Source organism: Balaenoptera acutorostrata, chromosome 8, assembly GCF_949987535.1.
Source record: "Balaenoptera acutorostrata chromosome 8, mBalAcu1.1, whole genome shotgun sequence".
NCBI classification, from domain to species: Eukaryota; Metazoa; Chordata; class Mammalia; order Artiodactyla; family Balaenopteridae; genus Balaenoptera; species Balaenoptera acutorostrata.
In genome coordinates, this window is record NC_080071.1 from 60656848 (window position 1) to 60681565 (window position 24718).

Here is a 24718-nt window from a genome sequence, read left to right on the forward strand (position 1 = left end):
TCAGCTGAGAATCTTTTAAGATCATTCTCTAGTAGAAAACATTACAAAGTAATTATTCCCGGTCCATATATGAGAAAACTGAGCCAAAAATAGACAGAGGCACCTCTGTGAGGTCATACAGTGAGGTGGAGGATAGCAATTAGAAGCACTGAGTTGCTGGTTACCACATAGAGATTACGATAGGCCTGGTTGTCAAGAAGTCCTCCGTTAAATGCAATCAAATCACGTCAGGGACATAACACATTTATATGTGCATAGTTGTATTTTTTTTTTTTTTTTTTTTTTGGCTGTGTTGGGTCTTCGTTTCTGTGCGAGGGCTCTCTCCAGCTGTGGCAAGCGGGGGCCACTCTTCATCACGGTGCGCGGGCCTCTCACCATCGCGGCCTCTCCTGTTGCGGAGCACAGGCTCCAGACGCGCAGGCTCAGCAATTGTGGCTCACGGGCCTAGCCGCTCCGCGGCACGTGGGATCCTCCCAGACCAGGGCTCGAACCCGCTCCCCCTGCACCAACAGGCAAACTCTCAACCACTGTGCCACCAGGGAAGCCCCCATAGTTGTATTTTTATAAAACAAAATAATGCCGTGTGATTGGGATAACAATTCCAAAGAAGTCAGATGATAACTATTATCTAACATTTATCTTCATATTTTTCTAAATTTATGTAGGTGATTTCTTGGAATGCATGACTCAGCTCATTGACTTGATTTGTGACACTCAGGCCAGAGAAAACATGGCATCAGGAACTACAAATTCTTTTCAATTCAATGCCCAATGTGGGTTGGGCCTGAGAATTGGCTCCATTATTGACTTCTACATAAACTCATGACAACTGTCTGGTCTTCATTAATTCACAAGCACTTACTGAGCACCACATGCCAGGTGTATGCTAGGTGCTCAAGGAGTTCACAACCTAGGAGGGCTTTGACTACCAGGCGCTCACTCTATATAGCTGTGTCCCAGGACTTTGAGAATCAGCCTTGTTCTTTGTCATTGTCATCTTTACATTTTCTTCTAAAGTAGAACAGAGAGTAACATCAAACATCCTGACCAAAAACAAAAAACAAAAAAACAAAAAAACAAAACATCCTGACCCATTTCACTTGCAAAGCTTCAATTTTCCTAAAACTTCACTAAACCACAAACCCAATGAAATTAACAAAACAAAGAAATTAAATATTCTCATATCATTGCAAGATGAAAATGATAATTTTTTTCTAAATTATTACTCTCTTACATATATGAGAATCAGGTTAAATTTCATTAGCTGGAATTTCAATGGTATTTAGTTGGTCATATTAAACACCTTTTGGGACACTTAAAGAAAGAAATACTTTACATTTTTAAAATGAGCTGACTAACGTTTCATCATGGGTCATTTTTTCTGATTTTGGGATTATGTTGTTTTCTTCAGGTTTTCTCTTTGGCTTTCTTTTCTTTTTTTTAAAGGAATTCCTTTATTATTTTTATTTATTTATTTATTTATTTATTTATTTATTTATTTATTTTTGGCTGTGTTGGGTCTTCGTTTCTGTGCAAGGGCTTTCTCTAGTTGCGGCAAGCGGGGGCCACTCTTCATCGCAGTGCACGGGCCTCTCACTGTCGCGGCCTCTCTTGTTGCGGAGCACAAGCTCCAGACGCGCAGGCTCAGTAGTTGTGGCTCACGGGCCTAGTTGCTCCGTGGCATGTGGGATCTTCCCAGACCAGGGCTCGAACCCGTGTCCCCTGCATTGGCAGGCAGATTCTCAACCACTGCGCCACCAGGGAAGCCCCTCTTTGGCTTTCTGAGTGTTCTCATGATCATACCAAGTTAGTATATGTAAAATTCTTAGACCAGTGCCTGGCATGTGGTAAATGCTCAATGAGTGTTAGCCATCATCATCATTATAAAATTATTTTAGAAGCACTTTAAGTAATTCTATTGCGATTCCATTTTTCTGGAGCTTTAAAGACTCCCTTGTTTATCTTTGTGTCTTTACTTTGAAGAAGAACAAAAATAAGTATATCTAGACTATGTGAATTATAAAAACAATAATTTTACAGGAATCAGAATGCTCTGATTTTAGGATTTTTCCTCTTCTCAGTTGGCTTTTGCATCCCTCAGCTAATTATCCTGTAGAACACACCATATTCTGCTGTGAAGTTTATGAGGTAGCCTTGAAATTAGAAGAAAAGACCTTTCCTTCCTGGGTTTAAGACCCACACATATGAGGTGGTAGGCATCTTAGATATCTCTGGTTGATGGACCAAACAATATACCCATATCATGAGAAAACTGCTTTAAACATCATCTACTCTTTCACGTAAATTCCCTATTATTACTCATCAAAAGTCACAGTTTCCATATAACTATTTCAGTGGTTCTGGGGTATTAAAAAAAAAAAAGCAGTAGTAGACATGCCATAACACACACGACATTTATAACTAAAATAAACATGGAATAAAAGCGTCTTCAACAGAAATACTCTATGCCAACCAATAGTATGTATAGAAATATTAGGTAATTAGTGACCACTAATTCAATAGCAAATACTTACCGAGTGCTTATAATATCCCAGACATTGTTGTAGCCACTGCCAATACAGCAATAAGCAAAATAGACAAAAGTGCCTGTGGAGTTTATATTCTGAAAGGTGGAGACAGACAACAAACATATAATATGTCAGGGGTGATAAGTGCTCTGGAGAAGGATACAGCAGGGCACAGGGATAGAGGATACCTGAGGGTGGGTCAGGGGTGGGGGCTCGGACTTATATATATAATATGAGCAGAGACCTGAAGGAAGTGAGGGAAGAAGCATGCTGAGCTGAGACAAGAAGGTTACTGGCAGGTACAAGGGCAAGTGTAAGACCTGGGGTGTAAATGTGTTTGGAAGCATCCAAGGAACAGCCTTGGATGTCCACAGTGGCCAGAGCCAAGTGAATGAGGATGGAGTGAGGAGAGGAGGGCAGGGCAGTACTGAGGGTGGACAGACATTGTATGTCCCTTCCATCTCACTCTGAGTGAGATGAGACGCCACGGGAGGGTTTGGAGCCAGGAGGACATGTCCTGACTTCCATTTGAGAAGGGTCACAGTGGCTGGGTTCTGTGGAGAAGAGACTCTCAGAAGGAAGGGAGGAAGCAGGGAGGCTAGTTAGGAGACATTTGCAGTAATTCAGGCACCATATGATGGTGGCCTGGCCCTGGATGGGAGCAGAGGAGATGGTAAGAAGGGAGGAACTCTGGACATGTTTTGAAGGTATTGCCAGAAGATTTGCTGATGGATTGGTTAAGGGTGTGAGAAAGAGTTGAGAGGAGTTGTCACTTACTAGAGTGGGGAATCCTCATCATATGGATTAATGGCTTCAAAAGATTTCTGAAAAATTGTGAAGATAAGATTAATAATGCAAATGTAAGAGAACAACAGAGAAATGGCAAAAGTGACACTTTTCCTACTCCTATAAAACAAATGATCGAGAAAACTATATGAAGTAAAGATTTATACCCAATGTTGTCACTAGCAGTGAGCCTCATCCTAAGTAGATATTGTTCCTTGAGCTTTTTACCAAATGACAGTGTGAGGCCATTGTGATTAACAAAACATACCATCATGGTTAAACATAAGCATCAGGAGTTTTAATAATATCATATTTAAGCAAGACTAAAATTGTATTAAAATAAAATTAAAATGTCAATAATATTCTTAGCAATTTCAGCTTTACCATATCCTTTTAAAATCTAATTTTGGTATATACTTTGTAGTGTGTGTGTGTGTGTGTAGAGAGAGAGATGAGAGAGAGGGAGGGAGGGAGGGGGAGAGAGAGAAAGAAAGAGAGAGAGAAGTTCATGAACATAATTTATAAATAAAAATATACATAAAATACAAGCATTCTCAACCGATTGTCCGAAGTCAGTGTTGTAAATATGGATGGTGTTGTAAACTCTAGCAGAAACATGACATAAGCAAAATTTTAAGATGTTAATCTGGGAGTGGAGGTTTAGAGGGGTTCAAAGTGATAGGGAGGCTTAGAAGCTAATGGCTGGGATATTCTAATTTGCAACAGGGGCGATGCTTTATATTAATGCATGGGATCTGATTCCATCCACATGTCAACCCTGTGAAGTCAGGTCAGGAAAGGCATTATCTCCTTTTCACAAGGAGTGAATGGAGACGTGGGTTGGGATTCTTTCCTGAGCTCGCTCGGGTAGAAAGTGACAAGGCCAGGATTCGCATGAGGCCTGTGGCTCTACAGTCAGTTCTCCATTAAGACACCCAGTAAATATATTTGAAAAAATCAAGTGCTTACTCTTGGTTGAGCATTGTACTAGGTAATGTGGCAGCATCCGAAAGAGAGGGAAAGTTGTTCCATTTCCCTGTAGTCTTTGGTCTGGGACTAGGGACAGTAAACAGATGCCTGTGAAACAATTTACTACGTTTACAAAGCAATGTACTTGTAAAAGTGAAATAATAAATTTAGCACATAAGAATTCAGGGGGGAAAAACTATAAGTTAGAACATTAGTCATTCAAGCAGAGTAGGGTTAGCAGGTGCAGTAGGGCTCCTATGATGGTAAGGTTCCCAGCTCAAACTGAGGTAAAGAAGGAAATTCACTGGCTCACAGATCTGATAAATACAGGCTTGCAGGGTGCAAAGAACGTCACCAAGAATCTGTCCAACACCCAACACTGTTTTTCTCTGCCTTAGGTTTAGTTCCAGGCGTTGGTAATCTGGCCACAGCAGCTCCCAGTTAAATCCTACAAACTCAGCCCTTACAGTGGAAAAGAAAGCATGTCTTTCCTAATGGCACAAGCAAAGTTAGAGCTCTCTTAAGGCTTGGATTTTGGGCCTGTCTCTGAACCAATCCCTGTGGCTGGGGGATGTTGTGCTCTGATTGGCCAGACCTAGGTCACATGCCCAATCTTAGGTAGGGGTGGTATCAGCCCCATCAGAATAGCATGGGCTGAGTAAGGAGAGGGTTGGTTCCCCAGAGTAAAATAGAGGTATCCCCACTAGAAAGGAGAATGGCTGCCAGGACGTAAAACAACAGGATCATTACAACAGGATAAGATTCCTGAAGGAAGTAATTGTAAAAATTTGAGTATTTGAGTTAGTTTGTTTTTAATCTTATGGAATTCTGGGAGAGAGTAGGCGGAAGAGATTCATGATATGCAGGCAGACCCTGCAGAACATTGATTTGAGTTTTTACACTTCACTTTTCCTTTCCTTTAAGTCTTAAAGACACTATTTCTTCATGCAGGGATCCCTGAGCTGAGACTCACCATCTCCTTATTGTGCCTTTTCTGGTCTCCACCCTCCTGAAGGTCTTCCTATCTCTGGAGCCCCCAGAGTCATCCTTTCAAACCCTCTCCCAGCCACTCACTGGCCTTTTATGGTGACTTCTCCCCTTTAGAGCTGCCTTTAGTGACCTAATAATAACCTGTTATTGAAGATGCAAGAGACAGTCCTCAGCCCTTCCCACTCATCCAGGCTCCCCAAGTTTGGCCCTCTCCTCTTTTTAAGTGTGAATTTCCTCCTTTTCACAGGTTTTCAATTCTCCCATTAAGAAATCCCATCCACTCTCTATATTATGATTCAGCAATCCTTCATCCCATGTTCTTATCCCTGCCTTCCATCAGTCATATCTACAGGCCCTGCTGACCCCCTGTGGGACTTTGAATTTTAGAGAATGGTCACATGGTGCAAAGTCCTGCTCTAGAAGGCACAGCACTCCTTTTCCTGCTCCTCCAATGGCCTTTATCTCTCCAGGCTTCCTCTCCTGTAGCTCTGAAGCAGAGATGATAAGCTTCCCAGAGGAAGGCATTTGCAAAGTGCTCTGAGTGCTTTGATGAAATTGATTGGGTAAATAGAAACATATTTTTTGCAACTGCTTTAGCCTGTAAGAAAAATAAGTTATGTAAATGCAATGATTCACCATTTAATAAATAATGAAGATTGTTTTATAGCTTTGAATATTATTTCACAACAAGAGATTTTTTTTCCAACATTAAAAAACCAGAATGGTTGATTTGAAATGTTTAAAAAATAAATAGTGCTTGACATTTTTAAAGCAGTACTTTCATGATCAGTGATTGAATTAAAATTTTGTTTAATTTTTCTAGCTTCTCTCCTGAAGGGTTTGAAACATGCCAATATTGTGCTGCTCCATGACATTATCCACACCAAAGAGACACTGACATTCGTTTTTGAATACATGGTGAGTTGCCCCAGCATTTTATAAAGCATAAGGAAAAAGCCTGGTGCTTGTATAATGAATCTGTTAATATTTTATGGCATGATAAAACTTTCATTACAATGTGGAAATTGTCATGGAAATTTTCATTATTGTGATTAGTGGAGCCTATTGTTCTTATGCTCATTCTTTAGTCTTGCTCCTTTACCCGCTATATTTGCTGCCTTTTTCCCCCCTCACCAGCAATAATAAACACTTTGAGTCTGCCTCCTAAATAAAACTTTTGCACTTATTTTTTTAATCTATTTTTAATCACTATCTGAGCAGAACCCAACATTTTTTCATTGACAATAAAGACATAAACCACAAGGTTTTAAAAAATTGTATACAAGTTTACTAAAGAATACATCGTTTTGTATTTCTGAAAGAAAAAACTCTTCAAATATTAGCAGAAAGGAATCATAAGGCATGTGTACCTGACTTGCCTCCAAGGACACTGAAGAGTACAAAATCCCCATGTCATTGTGTTCAGGGGCAGTCATTTAAAATGAGCCTCTCTTGTGCCGAGAAACAGGCCTCCTTCTAAGAGCAGCCAGTTAGGAAGGCACACTGTGTTTGACTTTAACAGTGGTGTCTCAGAAAACCTGGTTGTGTACCTTTTGCACCTTATTCTCAAAAATTCTGAACTTTGTAATACCTTTGAGAGTCAAGTCTGTGGTCTGCTTTGTGACACTGACCAAGCACTGCTAATGTCACTCTCTCCACCATTTTGTGTAGCACACAGACCTGGCTCAGTATATGTCTCAGCATCCAGGAGGGCTTCATCCTCACAATGTCAGGGTGAGTACTTTGAGGGTCGGGACTCTCCTCTGGCTTGGCCACAGCAGAAGAATCTTGAAACAGACTGCCATCACAAACTGAAGTTCCATGATACTAATAAGAAGATGGACATCATTGCTATTCTAGGCGAAAGTAAAAAAAAGATTTGCCTCAAGATATGGAGCAATGTCTGGCTATTTTCTGGGCAGCCTAACCCTGTCAGTCATTGTCATCATGAAATGTGTCTTTAGAAGTACAAACCAATGAAAAAGAATTGCATTACAAGAAAAAATGTGAAGTTAGGCCATCATAAAATAAATACTTTCTTCATAGCAGACTACTGTGGTCTGTGATAAAGTTTGTGTTGTACCTATAGTTCTCCACTACAACTAGCAAACAAACTACCTTTGTTGGATCTTTATCAGTTATCCTTTTGCCTGTTCTATCAGATCCGATTATATGTGGGACCAACTTCCATTTTTCCAGTCATTGGAATAGAAATAATAATAAACTCTTAACTAGCTGTAATTCTACATCTGTTATAAATTTTAGAAAGCATTTGTATTTCATACTTTTTATTCCCTAAGGTTTTATTGGCATTAATTAATTGATTGGCCCTTAACATAACCATATGAGATTTATATATGATGTACTCATTCATTTAACTAATATTTATGTGTTTATTAATTCATTCATTCAGGAAATATTTATTGACTACTTAGTGCCATGTTAAATCCTGAGGTTTCAATAATGAATAAGTTGTGTTTCTTATTTTCAGTGAGCTAAAGCCCAGTAGGATATATGGACTTAAACAGGTAGTGAGAAGCAAAGTTATAAGGGCTATGGCCATGTTAACTAGGAATACTATGAGGACTCATAGTAAGGGGACCTAATCCAGTCGTGGAGGCAAGGGGGAAAGGAAGGTTTGAAGACAGGGGTTTGAAAAGAGTGAAAACCTTTTAAAATAGTTACAGGAAAATGAAATAGAAAACTAACTAGGGAAACCAAGAAGGAATGTCTAGTAGTGTGTTAAGGACTCTGGTGAGGATGAAATCCATTAAATTATCTGCATGATCATGAGATTTCTTTCTTTCTTTCTTTCTTTCTTTCTTTCTTTCTTTCTTTCTTTCTTTCATTCGTTCTTTCTTCTTTCTCTCTGGCAGTGCTTAGCAGTTCAAATAGAGGAGCAGAGAAAGTAGATAGTTGGATTGATTGAGAAGTGGGGCTTTGCCAGACATGTGAGAGGAAAAGACAAGTAGGCAAGATATTTGGCAATTGTCAAGAGAGAGGTTAAAGGGATGGTCAGAGGCTTCTAAACTGAGTCCAATCTGAGGGAAGGAAGTGAAGATAGGCATGTTGCTGACTGCTAGGGAGAGGGCAGAAGAGTCAAGGAACTAGAGGTTTGATTAAATAGAAGAACAGTTGGAGAAAGAGTAACTGTGAGAAAGATAGAATATTTTCAGGCTTGAGTGACTCTCATTCCAAGCACTGTGCTAAGTGCTTAGCAAAATAGAAAGACATAGAAAACATGATTCCTCAAGGGACATAGAGCCAAAAACAGGAGATAAGACATACACACCAATACTATTACAGGACATTTGTGAATAACACCAAGTAAGAAATAAGACCTAACGTTGTAGACATGCAAAGAAGTAAAAGATATCTTCTCATTTTAAGAGGTTTTAATAAGCCAGACCTTTAAAGTTGCAATGCATTTCAAGAGGCTGGAATAGGGGAAGATGTTAGAGGAAGAAGGAGTATTTTCAGCAAAGGTACAGAGCAGGGAAGTAGAAGATGCGTTCAAGGAAGAGGACCCCAGAGCCATAGACTGTTAGTGTTGAAGGGACCACAGTGTTTTTCACTCTTCAGGTTCTGACCCACTAGTGGGCTGTGAAATCAGTTGGTGATTAGCAACCAGCATTTAAAAAAATGAAATGGTATGGATGAGAAAAGAATAGAAAATATTATAGTATATTACATTTAGTAAGAATAAGTATTATTTTGTGCAACTTTTTTTCCATTTGAAGCCGTGCTTCTATCTATGTATGAATGTGAAAACTGGAAACATATATATTTCTTACTGGGGGATACAATTTTTAAAAAAAGCCTTAAAAACACTGGGTTGGTCTAACTTTCTTTTTCTGCAGAATTAGAATACAAGGTTTGAAAGGACAAATGTTTTGCCTGAAGTTATAGAACCAGCTTTTGCCATTGCTAAAAAGGATTCTTGGTTAAGATTCTTTTCTACCAGTGCCATACTGCATCTCTGGTCCTGTTGGCCTGAAATAGAGACTATCTTAGTGAAATGGAGTATATTAGTCTGGGGAAATAGATTGGGTAGGTGGCTGAGAGCCTTACTTTCTAAGATGTGGACTTTATTCCTTAGACAGTAGAGTCATTAAAGGGGTTTGATTGAAAAAGAATGACACGATCAGAAGGAAATTTATGTAATTGTGGTCTGTGGGATGGATTAAAGAGAGGAGACTGGAGTCAGGGATTCCAGTTAGGAGTTTATTGATGTGGGCTAGCGTAGTGCTTCTCAAGCTTCAGTGAGCAGATGAATGACCTGGGGATCTGATGCAGTTAGTCTAGGGTGAAGCCTGAGCTTTGCATTTCTAGCATACTCCAAGGTGATACAGATGCTGCTGGCTGAGGACCAAACTCTGAGTAGCAAGTTTCTAGGTAAGAAGTGATAAACTATGATAGTGAAGGTACAAATAGAAAGGAATGTGAAAAACAAAAACAAGAGTTCAGCCGGGACATGGTGACTAACTGGGCTTATGGAGGGAAAGGATGAGGTCAAACGTGACTGATTTGGGGTGTGATTGACCTGGAGAATTATAGCTCTATTAACAGAAATAAAAGAAGTCGACTTAGAGAGAAGGCAGAAGAGTCCTATTTTAGACATGATGAGCTTCTCGTTGAGGTGGGATAGCCAAAGGAAATGAGCAGCAGGCAGCTGAAGAGGAGATTGGTTCTCAGGAGGAAGGTGTATGCTAGAGATGTAGATTTGAGGGTAGTTGATACATGGAGTTTGTAGTTAAAGACGAGAGAGTGGGTAATCAAAAGAGCAAACACAAAGAGGAAAGAACTGATGATAGAACTTTTGCTTTTAGTGGGTGAGAAGAGGAACAGGACAGCAAGGGGCAGAGGGAAGCAGCTTTTAGGAATATAGAAGATCCAGAAACATGCATTTTTATGGAAGTCAAGGCAAGAGACAGTTTCAAGGAGGGCATGGTTGAGAGTGTCACAAAGTTGAAAATCATATTTGATAGCAAGGACTTTGTGGGTTTGTGAGGGATACACTAATAAATAGAGGAATTTATTAGGGGTATATGGAAGCACAAAGGAAGAAGTTATCCAGTCAAAGCAGATAGGACTAGGGATGAGTTCCCCACAGTAGAGGCAGCAGTGAAAATGCTGGGATGCCAGGGAGGGTATGGTATATTCCAAGAACTGAAGATAACTCAGGAGTCAAGGCTGGATTAGAATGAACAGAGTTGAGGTTGGTTAGAGCTGAGACTTGAAAGGTAAGTAGGAGCCAGAGCATGAAGGGCCCAGCTATGCCATGCTATTCCATATGAGGAGCCATTAAATCGTTTTAATAGGTGATAAATTCAGATTTCCTTTTTGTAGAGCTCACTCTGATGACACTGTGGTGAATAGATTGGAAGGTGAGCAATACTTTTTTTGGTGAAATGTTATAGTCCCCTGACCTCACTCTTCCCTTGTTTTTTCTCTACTCCCACCCCATACTCTCATTTCCTCCAGTCATTCTCTAAATGCTGGTGTCCATTAGGGTTCCAACCTTGACAGTGAGGCTAATGAGGACAACAGTGGTGCAGATGTGAATTGATGGTGGAGGAAACTGGATATATGTGCAATTAATTACTTAGCCGGAATTAATGGGAGATGGAAGAGTCAGCAATGCTTTTTCTAACTTTAAGTAATTAGGTGGATGATCGTGCCATTCACTGAAACAGAGAAATGGGAAAATAGATTTTAGAGGGATATAGTGAGTTAAGTTTTGGCATACTGAGCTTGAGGTGATTATGGGATGTCCAGGTGAACTTCAGACTATATGGGTCTAACAGTTCAGGAAAGAGATCTGAGGTGGAGCTAAAGACTTTTAAATAATCAGAATACAGTTGTTAATTGAAGCAATGTTAGTGGATAAGATGGCTAAGGGAGCATGTAAGGTGATAACAGAAGGTCAAGGATGGAACCCTAAGGAATATCAATATATTAGACATCAGTAGAGAAAGTGGAACCTATAAAAAGAACAGTCAGAGAAGTAGGAGAAAAATTAAGAGATTGTGGTACCAAAGTGGGGAGAGAGCTTCAGGAAGGAAGACGGTCAACAAAGCCAGATGCTGCAAAGAGAAGGAGTGAAAGGTATCCATTGGATTTTCGTAGCAAAAGACATTGGTGACCACAGTAAAAACGTTATGAATTAAGTGATCCTAGCAGAAGCCATTTTGTAAGGGGATGAATTTCACATTTCAGAGGAAAAACAATTCCATATGATGGCAAGGCCCAGTGTGTGACCATGGGGAGTGAGGGGCTAAAGTGGGTTGGAAAAGCAGATCGTCGGAGTGTGGAGGGTGTCTGGACATGTTCACACGGGCACTGATGTTAGGGAAGCAACAGCTGGGATCTGGGTGCCCAAGTCTTGAGTGAATGATGGGGTTGGTGGGGAGTCGTGTGGATGACAGTGAGAAGAGGGATAGAGGAAGATGTGGCTCAATGGCATGAAAGTCCAAACAACAAGGGCTTTTACTTGAGGGTGGAGAAGCAATGGTTTTGAAGGGGTATTGGGAAGTCACCCAGTACCCCACCTCGCAATGATCAAAGGTATGAGCAAGTTGTAGAAGAACTAGCATCCACTTGAGAATGCTGTAGGGAAGCAGTGAACTCAAGGTCTAATTTAAGCCAAAGGAGACAGGAGAAAATTCATCAGAGAGTGGGTTTTAGGAAGTTTTAAAACCAGGATTGAGGAGTGAAAAGTGAACAATGAAAAGGTTTGGGGGAGAGAGGGACGATGGATGGTGGGTTAAATGAGAGGAAGCAGAGAACAGTATGGAGATGAGCTTTAGGGAGGAAAAAGGAATAGTCAGAGAGGCTTATATTTTTAGTGACCACAGAAGACAGGATGGGAATCATAGTGAGATTAGCCTGTGTCAGATTTCTAATAGAACAAATCCCAGGAATTCCCTCGTGAGTGGAAGGACTCGGGCTTCCCTGGAAGAGTTGGCTGACTGATCTGACTGTGTTTTTGTGGGACTCCTAGCCCAGATGGTACTAGCCCAATGGAATTATTTTGTTCCCAAGAGCCTCATTGTGTTGGAAACAGGACTAACCCCTGGGCTATGGGAAACCCCTCTGGAAAGAGTCACGATCTGGATGGTGACTGAGAAAACACCATCAGATTGGGTCATATTACTGGTGAAGTTTTGGCAGTGGGAAAGGAGGAATACAGGTTGTAAGGGATTAAAGAGTAAGTGGGTGGTGAGGTTTCTCAGCACACACTGCAGTTTTGACAAGTGTGGCTATGAAATCCCATACCTTAAGACTGCAGTGTTTTGCCATTTACAAATGCTTGTAGACATGCGGAGCCAGGGAGGAAAGGAGCTACAGAGCAAGAAGGTGAGTGGCGGGTGGGTGTGACTAATCAGTGAGAACAGTCTATGCTTGGGACGTGAAAGGGATTTCAGGCTGGCCCACTATGAAGCTCTGTCTCTGACTCAGCTAGCCAACTCTCTCCTTCCCTGTCAGGTTTTAATTTTCTAACTTTTCTCTGGTTTCTCAGGATAGTGTCATGGTGTCAGGCAGTTCTGAATTTGAGACCTGGCCCTGACTCTTTCTAGACATGTTTCTAATGTTTCCTTGAGCCCTGTTTTTCTCATCTATAAATCGAGGACGTGCATATCTTCCTCACAGGGTTGTTTTGAGGATTACAAAAGGTCCTGGGTATTCAGTACATGTTCCTTTCCCTCCCTTCCTTCTGTCTCTGTCCCTTGCTGGTCACCATCTCTCTGTCTTCTGTCTCTCACCTGTCTTCATCTCCCTCTTTCCTTACTACTATCACATTGAAAAACATATTTTTAAGCACCTACTATGGCATCTTATCTTTTACCTGGAATTTAAGTTGGTCCTTTATATTGTCTTTTCCATGAATATTTATGTTTATAACCGATCGGAGGGTTGAGATGTTGTTATGGGACTTTTGTGCTTTGGCAGCTGAGTGATGGGATGAATGGTAAAATGAATAATACAGTGTGTGTGTTTGAAGCACCAGGAAGAGAAAGAATTGGGATGAGAAAGACTCATTGAACCAGCGAACATTTGAAGTAGGAGCCTCAAGAAAATGTTAACATTCTTAAACGGCTTGAGGACCCTGATGTGGGAACTGCATGGAACCCATGCAGTGGGAGGTAAACTCCCCAGGATCCTGCTTTGGTCAGACCATGGCACTCATCACCTTGATTCCAGTGTGTCCAAGTCATTGTTAGGTCATTGCAAGTTCGAGCATCTCTGAAGTTCCTGGTTTCCAAGATGTGATGGAAAAAGTGGATTTATCCGCATGGCTCTGCATCTACTATTTTGCCCGTGTCCCAGGAATGCTGGGGCTGGCCTTTTCTTTTCAAAACTGCCAGCACATGTTCTCAGTTGGCATAGGTCTTTGTAAACCCTAATGTTGGTGTTTGAATTCTCAGTTGCCAGTGGCACTGGAAAATAGCAAAAGACACTTGGAATACTAGCATTCTTTTTCTTTTTTCCTTAAGCTTGTGTTTTGGTGGGAACCTAATAATGTCTTTGGTTTCTGTGCCTTGTAACCACAAGCAACATTTTAAAATTTAGGCCTAGAATGTATTTTTCCTTTTGTTTCCCCCGCCCCCTTTTTTTCTTCTCTATACTATTTATTCCTTATTCTCTTTTGATTTTTTTTTTTTGGTCTAATTTATTTTGGTATCTTTTCCCTCTGAATCTATACTGTATATTTCCCTTGTTTTCACTTTGAACTTAATACTTTTAAAATTCGTTTAAAAAGATAATGGTTCCTTTATTTCCTAATACCATCTAAGGATATATTTCCCAGTCTGGTCTCCCTGTGTTCTGTTTTTAAAAGGGTTTTATATCAGAGAGCCTGGAAAACTTAAGCAGTTGTAAATGTTAGAATATCATTTCCAGGTCAACTTTGATCTTATATGCCAAGTTCATCAGTGGGAAAAAAATTAAATCTTTCACATCTAAATCAATAACTACTGTTCCAAAGGAAACTTCAAAGTTTCACTTTAGATTTTTAAAGAAGGGTAATTCCTTCAGTATCAAAGAAATGAGATGTCAGGAAAAGCCAGAATCCCTTTGTTTAGGACATGGTCTACTTACTTGACTTTCCTTGTCCTTTTTTTCCCTGTTTGAATGCAAAATCTTCATTTTTTTTTCGTCTCTCAAGAGACCCTTTTACTATATTCTTTCAGATGACTGTTTTTGATTTAGAGGAGAAATCAACACATAGTGGCTCAAATCTGCTTAGATAAGGTGTTCATTCCTTCCAGCTTTTCATGTTTCAACTTTTGCGGGGCCTGGCGTACATCCACCACCAACACGTTCTCCACAGGGACCTGAAACCTCAGAACTTACTCATCAGTCACCTGGGAGAGCTCAAACTGGCTGATTTTGGTAAGTCGCCCCCCGAGTCTCTTCCTGGGCTATGAACAATGATGCTTTTGTGTGCACATGTTTAAAGCATCGACTAGGGCTGGCTTTTGAAAAGTGGGAACCGGGGAACATGATGCTTTGTCAGGATTTCAAACAACCATATAGGAAGATTGAGGCAAGAAATAGGGTGAGACTGGTAACTTCTTAGGGTTCCATCAAGCCTCAGTCTAATCAGATCCTAAAACTTGGTTACCCCTACTACCTCACTGCCATTTTTGATGTAAAGACTTTTGTAGAGTGAACATACTTGGTAGGTTTCCCTAAATCTAGGTAGATGTACAAATTCCATCAGACTAGATCAAAGTTATCCCAGGGTGACAGGATAAAGAGGTTAAGCCCAGATTGTAGGATGGACTCCTGCTGGCATGGAGGCTCCAGGACACCTGTTTCTGCTCACCTATGTATCTATATAGGTGGGACTGTATGGGTACCTGAGGCTTTTATTCTCATCAAAGTGATTCAGATTTCCTCTGAGTATCACTGTGTCTTTCCACTTTAGCACGTATCACAGTTTATAATTATACATATATACTTCTGCGATGATTTTGTCTCCTCCACTAAACTATAAGCATTATGAGGGCAGCCTGGATCCGTTTTTGCTTATCATTATATCCCTAGTGCCTGGCACCATAGCAGGTGCTCAATAAATTTTTGTTGAAAAACTGGTTCCGTATAAGCTGAGGAACCACTCTTCTCCGTTTGGCAGATGTCAAATGATGCTACTATAGCGGCAGTAAGCCTTTAACAGACATTCATTTATCAAATTCCCCACAACAGTGAACTCATCTATTCAGGTTTTTTTCTAGCTATAGATCATGTGATCCAGTGAGATAAATAGCTAACTGATGAAAGTACTCTCATTTTGTAAAAGAGCACTTGAGAATGATCCAGCTAAGGTTCTGCCAAATAACTAACGTGGATCAACAGCCCTCACCCTGTATCTGCTAAACTGGGGATTCCTGGACTGCAGAAATGGAGGGTTGCCCTTTTAGTCGTGAATCGATTTTCCATTGCTGTTACAGAGAACCCAAATTACAGAGGTGTATACATGCTCGAAGCTTCACGTTCTGTCATGTAACAGTCTGACCTAAGCAGTCAGAGCTCTGTGGTGGCCCCATGGTGCATTGGTCCACTCTTCTTCTGTCATGAAGCCCCACCACCCCTAGCCATTGCCCCACGGCCTATTTCAAGATGGCAGCCACTTCCGCCTCACTACAGCCTGGAGGAAGGAGAAAAGAGACCAACACTTAACCCCTCCATGAAGTTCACACATCACTTCTATTCATATCAAATAGGCAAAAATTTAGTTGCCTTGCTACACTTAGCTGCCAGGAAGCCCACATCTAGCTGCAAAGTAGGCCAAATTTTGAGAAATTCACTTGATGAAGAGGTATGCAAGAATCAAGATAGTTGAGTAGCTCTATTAAAAGCACCAAAGTTTGTGTATTATTTTTTAAATGTTGTTTACTCTGCCAGTTACACTCTCCTTGGCAGACTGTATCACTGTGGCTCTCCAGAAAGTCTCAGGACAGTGAGTTCTGTGCTTTCCCCCTTCGGTCAGGTCTTGCTCGGGCCAAGTCCATTCCCAGCCAGACATACTCTTCAGAAGTTGTGACTCTCTGGTACCGCCCTCCTGATGCCTTGCTGGGAGCCACTGAATATTCCTCTGAACTGGACATATGGTAAGAGCTAGTGCCAAGAAAATGTGAGTCATCCTACCCGTGAAGGTTGTTTTATTACCTGTATTACATTTTAGATAATCATTCTAATAATGACAATCACATTTGTATACAGAAATATAAAGTACTTTCAAATACATATCTCATTTGATTTTTACAATGCCCCTCCTTCTAGCTCTTCTCTTCAATCCTTTGTCTTCTCCCTTGTCCTCAGGGAAACATACATACACTCCCAAACCACAGATACACACACACAACTGTCTGCACATGCCCAAACACCATCCAGAACCTGGTGAAAAAAACATAAATACCAGGACTCTGTAGACCTGATTTTCATGCCAATATTTCTAATCAGTTACTCTGGATTACGTTATCTTCAAAAAAGCCATGTATCCTCTTTGTGTCTATGCTTCTTTGTTTTTAAAATAAGGGTAATAAACTCTCCGCATGAGGGGTTAAGGGGGATTGTAGTGCAAATGTAAGAACCAGATAGATGCTATCAAGTAGAGCCACACTGTTGGAGAGGCTGTTGGATTAACTGGGTGCAGTGGTGAGAATGGGCTCTCAGCCACTCATCGTCCTAGAGCAGTGGTGTTATGTAATCTAGCTCTGATCCCTGGAAATATCCCAGTCATTTGTGTGGTAAATTTGCAGTCACGGCCACCTCCTCAAAGGTAACAAAATGTATGGGCTTCCTTCAACTCCTTAGATGGCCTTATATAAACAGAAGGCCCTGTTTAAAAAAGAAAAACACTAAAAGGCTAAACTAAGCTTTTGAATTTCCCAAAGAATTGAGAAAAGTTGAAGAGAATTTCCTCCAGTGTATCTGGAGTCACTGATTTCCTGATACCCAGTCGCACTTCTGGAAATATCACCTGCTAGTCAAAACCCCCCTGAAACTGTCAGCTCTCACTGCTCTGCACTGTCACTTCAAAGGCCTTCAGCAGGCTCTGGCTTTCTCAGCTCTTAATGATCACTTCCTAGTTGTGCTTCGCAGACAGTGAAGCTTCTTCTCATCACTTTTAAACTTTGTTTTATTATGGAACATTTAAAACATTCAAAATATATAAATATGTACATCAGTGATTCTTAACCAGGATCAATTTTGCTTCCCAGGGACCCTTGCAGTGTTTGGAGACATTTATTGTCACAGCTGGGTGGTGGTGGGGTGCTCCTGGCATCTAGTGGGTAGAGGCCAAGGATGCTACTAAATATCTTATAATGCACAGGACAGCCCCCTACGACAAAGATGTATCCAGCCCAGAATGTCAATTGTGTCAAGATTGAGAAAACTGATGTAGATTAAAAGCATAGTAAAGTGAACTCCATGAGCCCACTACCCGATGTAACAACCAGAAACATCATGAGTACTGTCACATCCACTCGTGTCCCCTTCCCATCAGCCTGCCCCTCCACCAGAGGGGCTTCTACCCTGAATTTTTTTTTTCTTGTCATCATTCCCTTACCCTTTTTAAAAATAATATTTCTACATTTTTATGTATTTTTAAAATATTATTTATTTTACTTGCTTTTGAGTTTTTATAAAAATGATATTACATTGTTTTTAGTCTTCTGTGACTTAGTTTTTTTTAACTCAGCGTGTTTCTAAGATTCATCCATGTTGATCTATGTGGCTACACTTTATTTTCTGTTGATGAACATTTCAGTTATTTAGTTTGCCTTTTGTTTTATTTCTTTTTGCTATTTTGAATATACTTGGTACTTATATTTAAGGATATGCCTAGAGTACTTACTTAAGAGTAGATTTGCTGTGTCACAGGGTATATGAATGTTCAACTTCATGAAATAGTGTCAAATTGTTCTCCAAGTGGTTGTAACAATTTATGCACCAACAGTGTATCATAGTCCCTTATCCACATCCGCACTAACTTCATAAAATCAGATTTCTTAATTTTTGCTAAGTTAGTGGGTAGAATGGTAGCATGTTGTGATCAAATTTGCATTTCCCTAATTACTAATGAGGTTGGATGTCTTTTCATGGATTATTTGACATTTGTGTTTTTTCTCCTATGAAATACCTCTGTGTGTCTTTTGTTTTCTTTTGGTCTCTATGTCTCTGTCTCTCCTTTTCTCTCCCTTCCTCCCTTTCTTTCTTTATTGATTTATAGGAGTTCTTATACTCTGGATACTAATCTTTTATCAGTTATGAGTGCTACAAGCAGGCTCCCCAGTTCATGGCTTATGTTTTCATATCTTTATGTTGTCTTTTTAAACAAAAGTTCTTAATTTTAATACTGCTGACTTTATCAGTCTTTTCCTTTATGGTTAGCCCTTTTATTTCTTGTTTAAAAAATCCTTCCCTCCTTGAGGTCAAAATGATATCCAATACATTCTTTTAAAAGTTGTAAAATTTTTCCTTTCACTTTAAATCCTTAATACATTGGAAATTGACTTTTTCTATGCTAACCCAGTGATCTCACCCTAATTTCTTCAGCAATCTGCATGCCAAATCTCTCATATATCAGGTTTCTATAAACGCATAGGTCTGTTTTGAACTCTCTACTCTGTTCTACTGGGGTCAGTTTATCTGTCCCTGTACCAACATCCTACTGTATTAATTTCTATAGCATTATAATAATACTTGATATCTGCTAGGACAAGTCGCACCACTTACTTCATCTTCTTCCTCAGCAGTATCTTGCCTAATTTTCCTCTTTGATTCTCCATATAAATTTTACACTCAGTCTTTCAAGTTTCATGAAAAACCCTAGTGGGATTTTCATTGGAATTGCATTGAAATTATAGAACACTTTGAGGATAATTAACACCTTTGTAATATCCTCTTCCAATTTTTAAACACGGTATAATTCTCCATCTGTTTAGCTCATTTTTAATGCTGTTTAGTAAAGTTTTATAATTTCCTCTCTAAGCTCTTACATATCTAGAGCAAAGGTCCTTCCTTGTAAGTCTGTTTCTGTTGTTCATTGTTTCTTTTGGTTCTTGCATATGGTATCTTTTTTCATGCGTGTTTTGTTGTTTTTGACAATGATATGCTAATTATCCTTGGAATTTTATTTGTGGGATTTTTTTTTTTTTTGAGGGCTCGGATGAAGTGTGGTCTCTCAGAGAGGATTTGCATTTGATTCTGCTAGGTACATTTTTAAAAAAGAAATATATTATTGTATTTTACATAAGTGTTGGTCTGCTACTCAAATATTGCTTTCTTAATACCATTCCCTACTGAAAAGAACTAGGCCTTTTTGGAGAAGTAGCCAATACTGAGGCTGGGTCAGGGAAAGTATAAGATGAGCTGGGAACATCTTGTTAAGCCAGAACATTTTTTAACAAAGTGATCAAAAAATGATGGGAATATGTAAAAAGATGTGGGAAGCAGCTTGAAGAGACTGCCACTGGCCAAAGCTGGTACATTCTGAGCATCCTAATAGTGAGAGTAATGTAATGTATTATACCACTGAATAACATAAGAATACATAAGTCCAGGGCTTCCCTGGTGGCGCAGTGGTTGAGAGTCTGCCTGCTGATGCAGGGGACACGGGTTCGAGCCCTGGTCTGGGAGGATCCCACATGCCGCGGAGCAGCTGGGCCCGTGAGCCACAACTACTGAGCCTGTGCATCTGGAGCCGTGCTCCGCAACGAGAGGCCGTGACAGTGAGAGGCCTGCGCACTGTGATGAAGAGTGGCCCCCGCTCGCCACAACCGGAGAAAGCCCTCGCACAGAAACGAAGACCCAACACAGCCAAAATAAATAAATAAATAAATAAATTTATAAAAAAAAAAAGAATACATAAGTCCATACTGAAGGTAGATAGATAGATGGATGGATGGATGGATGGATGGATCAATAGATAGATAGGAAGGGAAGCTCCTTTATACAGTAGAATGCCAACTAATAACTGGAAAAGAAATGATGGAATTAGAAAATCACTATTTTGCAATATAGTAGTAATTGGTTCAAACAAGAAGCATCTCAGGAAGCTTAATAAACGTACTTTTTGTCAAATATACCTCAATAAAGCTGGAAAATAATAGACTGATTAAAAAAAAAGCATCATAGCTAAACTAGAGGGGAAGGTTTTATGAGGAATAAAATATTTATTTACATAGTTTCAAAGTACCTCTCTACAAATTACTTATTAATTACAAAAGAAAAATATAGTAACTATAGTAGAGAGGCTTGGCAGACATCACCTTAATCAAGTGATTAGAGTTAGTATTGTTGATAACGGCACTGACTGATATCGTGTGCCCCCTAATAGGACACACTGGAGAGACAGTATCATGTACGTGGTTTTCCTGCAGAAAAAGAGCATAAACCGAGTCACATCATGAGGCAGCATCAGATCAACTCAGTCTGAGGAACATTCTACGACGTAACTAGACTGTACGCTTTAAAAACGTTGTAGGGAAAGAAGAAGTTTCCTTGTCCTCTGAGGTTCAATGGATGGGTCTGTGAAATAAACTGACAAAAGACAGATTAACAGGAGAAAAGCACACACATTTTATTTTACGTTAAGAGTTTTATGTGACACAGGGGAAGTGACTTCATGGAAAGAAGAGAAAATCCCCAGAGAAACAGCTAGCCTTGGAGGCTTTTATACCATTCTTACAAAGGACGATACACTTGTAGAGAAGTAACAAGACAAAGGAAAGGGGTTTCTTTTATTATTATTATTATTATTATTCTATTTATTTGGCTGCGTCAGGTCTTAGTTGCAGCACATGGGATCTTCATTGCGGCGTGAGGGCTCTTCATTGCGGTGCACAGGCTTCTCTCTAGTTGCAGCGCACGGGCTCCAGAGCGCATGGGCTCAGTAGTTGTGGTGTGCGGGCTCTCTAGTTGTGGCGCGTGGGCTCTAGAGTGTGTAGGCTCAGTAGTTGCAGTGTGCGGGCTTAGTTGCCCCCTGGCATGTGGGATCTTAATTTCCTGACCAGGGCTCAAACCCATGTCCTCTGCTTTGGAAGGCAGATTCTTAACCACTGGACCACCAGGGAAGTCCCGGAAAGGGGTTTCTGGACTCTTTAGGGGTGATAATTGTGGAAGGTGAATATGTATATGGGGCACCCTGGTGGTAGATAAGGGTTACTTAGCAAGGTTTGTTTACATAGATTCTTCTTGGTGCCATCTCTACATATGGTGATAAGGTTGTTCTCCCCTCCTGGGATGGGAATGGGGGACATCTTCATAAGGGGATTTTATGCCCTCCTTTCAGGCAGCTAGGGAGAGGCAAAGAGCTCATCCGGTGTTTGCTTTTTCTCAGTTGCCTTCAGCTCATAACAATTCTTATGGCAGGGTGGCATATTTTAGGGTGACATTTTCCGTTCCCCTACAGAGTCAAGGTTTTAAAAGCCAAAGAAAAGCTGAGGAAATGTTCCAGATTAAAAGAGACTAAAAAGAGATATGCCAACTAAGCACAATGCATGGTCCTAGATTGGATGCTGGGGGAGATGGAGCTAAAGAACACTACTGGGACAATCAGTCGGATTTAAATATGGACTGTAGATTAGACAGTACTATTGGGATTGATGTTAAATTTCCTGATTTTGATAATTGCACTGTTGTTATGTAAGAGAATGCTTTTGTACTTAGAAAATACATGTGGAAGTATTTAAGGGTGAAGAGTCATTGTATCTGCAATGTACTCTCCACTGCTTCAGAAAAAATAGATGATAAAAAAAAATAGATGATAGATAGATAGATAGATAAAATGATAAAACCAAAGAGGCAAAATGTTGGCAATTGGTGAATCTGTTTGAAGGATATAAAAGAGTTCTTTCTACTGTTCTTGCAACTTTAAATGTTAAATTATTTCAAAATTAAAGGTTAGCAAAAAATTGAGAAAAACCTGGTGTTTCACCAAAGATAGTGAAGTAGCACTGGCTTTGTTAGAAGCACTGGCCCAGTACGTGATCAGTGTTTTCAATTATTTCCTGTGTGTTCAAGAAGGGTGTGTATTCCTGAATTGTTGGGTACAGGTTTTTACATATGTTCAAAACTTCAAGGTTGTTAATTGTGTTATTCACATTGTCTTTATATAATTTTTGTCTGCTTAAGCTATCAGGGAAAGATGTAGTGAAGTCGTTTGATATATTGTTGATTTGTCAACAATGAACAATTCTATTCATTTTTGCTTTATATACTTTGAAGCTATTTTCATTCAGTGCAAATAAATTTAAAACTGTTCATCATTCCTTCATGCACTTTAAGTCTTACTTTTGGAATAATTTTCCTTTCTTTTGCTATAAATCTTTTAGAACTGTCTTTAGTGTCAGCCTGTTGGTGGCAAACTCTGCTTTTGTTTCTTAAGGTAAACTCTCATTGTTGAAAGGTAGTCATGCTAAGGTTTTAATTGTAAGTTGACAGTTATTTTCTCTCAGAACTTTGGAGATACCATTTCCCCAGCTTTGTCTTCCATTGCTGCTCTTGTGAAGATTGCTCTCAGCCTAATTGTAGAGAAGTTTACTTTTAGCCTTATTGTCTTTCCCTTTTTTCAGGTGATCTCCCATTTTCTCTGGATGCTTTAAAGAATTTTTTCTTTGCCTTTGTTACTATGCAGTTTTCACTATAAGGTGTCTAGCGTGGATTTTTTTTTACTTACCCTGCTTGTTGCATATTGTGCTTATTCCAATTATGAATTCACGTTTTTCATCAGCCATTTTCTTTTTGAGTGTTGCCTTTATTCCGTTCTCTCTTTCTGGAGCTCCAATGAAAGATTATTAGACTATGTCTTTCTATCATCCATGGTTCTTATCCTCTCTTTCATATTTTCAGTCTCCTTGACTTTCTGTGCTGCATTTGGATAATTTCTTCAGTTCATGTACCAATTCTTTAAATCTCTTTTAAACTATGTATCCCTTACTTTTTACTACATATACAAAAACGTATGCTATTCCATTGATGAATAATGATGGCACTTACAGAATAAAAATTCAGTTGTAAGTTAAAGTTATTGTCATTACTCTTATTGATTTCATTATTGTTGTTTGTCCAGTAAAACTCAGAAAGTAACATAGAAATAGAATAATAGGCATTTTCCACTGTTTATTATATTTGTTCACTCTCTATGTAACTGTTAGATATTGGGTGTTTACCCTGGGATTCCTCTTCCCCATTTTTTTTTCTTTTCAGAGTGATAAGAGGGAAATGGGCAGGGAAAAGATTACAACAGAAGAAAAGGGAAAAAAATCCTATTTTGCCAGGCATGCAACCCTGTAGGGTACAAACTGAATGCCTTTGTAGGAGGCAGGTGACAGTGGGTGAGCATTAGAGCCTTTGTCTCAATGAAACTAATTATAACATGTAGTGCAAGAGCCTCTCATTCACAGTAAACCCTGGGGAACAGCAGAGTCCGTGGGAAGCCCAGAGCAAACAGTTAGATTATGGAAAATATACAAGTAAGACATATCGGCTATTCCCAACACTTACAACCAGCATCCTCTAATCTCCCAACATCTTTTCTTCTCTTTCTGCTACTTTTTCAGACCTTAAAAGATTGCATTAGCAACTTCAGTGAAGAGAAAAACTCAGTGTTTTAGGATGATTACACTGTTTTTGGTTTTGTTTTTACTTTTTTGTATTGTGTTAAAATATATATAACATAAAAATTACCATTTCAACTATTTTCAAATGTACATTTCAGTGGCATCGAGTACAGCCATCACCACTATCCATCTCCAGAACTTTTCCTCATCCCAAAATGAATCCCTGTACCCATTAAACAATCACTCCCTGTTACTCCCTCCCCGCAGTCCCTAGCAACCACTATTCTACTTCCTGTCTCTATGAATTTGACCACGCTAGAACCTCACATAAGTGGACTCATACAATATTTATCCTTCCATGTCTGGCTTATTTCACTTAGCATAATGTTTTCAAGGTTCATCCATGTTGTAGTAAACTGGGTTGTGTTTTTTTTAACATCTTTATTGGAGTATAATTGCTTTACAATGGTGTGTTAGTTTCTGCTTTATAACAAAGTGAAGCAGCCATACATATACATATATCCCAAAATCTCCTCCCTCTTGCGTCTCCTTCCCACCCTCCCTATCCCACCCCTCTAGGTGGTCACAAAGCACAGAGCTGATCTCCCTGTGCTATGCGGCTGCTTCCCACTAGCTACCTATTTTACATTTGGTAGTATATATAAGTCCATGCCACTCTCTCACTTCATCCCAGTTTACCCTTCCCCCTCCCCATGTCCTCAAGTCCATCCTCTAAGTCTGCGTCTTTATTCCTGTCCTGCCCCTAGGTTCTTCAGAACCATGTAAACTGGGTTTTAAAGAAGGATTTAATTTGGTAGACAAGTCCTCTATCCAAAACTAACTGCAGGCAGCTGCTGGATTTAGGACTAT

The 24718-nt window shown here is 39.8% G+C and overlaps 1 protein-coding gene across 1 annotated transcript in view; it reads left to right on the forward strand.

Annotated features, from left to right (window-relative positions):
- CDK15 (cyclin dependent kinase 15) overlaps positions 1 to 24718 on the forward strand; it is an 88532-nt gene that overhangs the window by 17226 nt on the left and 46588 nt on the right. Inside the window, exons 5-8 of the mRNA XM_007190536.2 lie at positions 6097 to 6191; positions 6945 to 7007; positions 14546 to 14669; positions 16270 to 16390. Of these exons, the coding sequence (XP_007190598.2) occupies positions 6097 to 6191; positions 6945 to 7007; positions 14546 to 14669; positions 16270 to 16390 (403 nt within the window). The remainder of the gene's footprint in view (positions 1 to 6096; positions 6192 to 6944; positions 7008 to 14545; positions 14670 to 16269; positions 16391 to 24718) is intronic.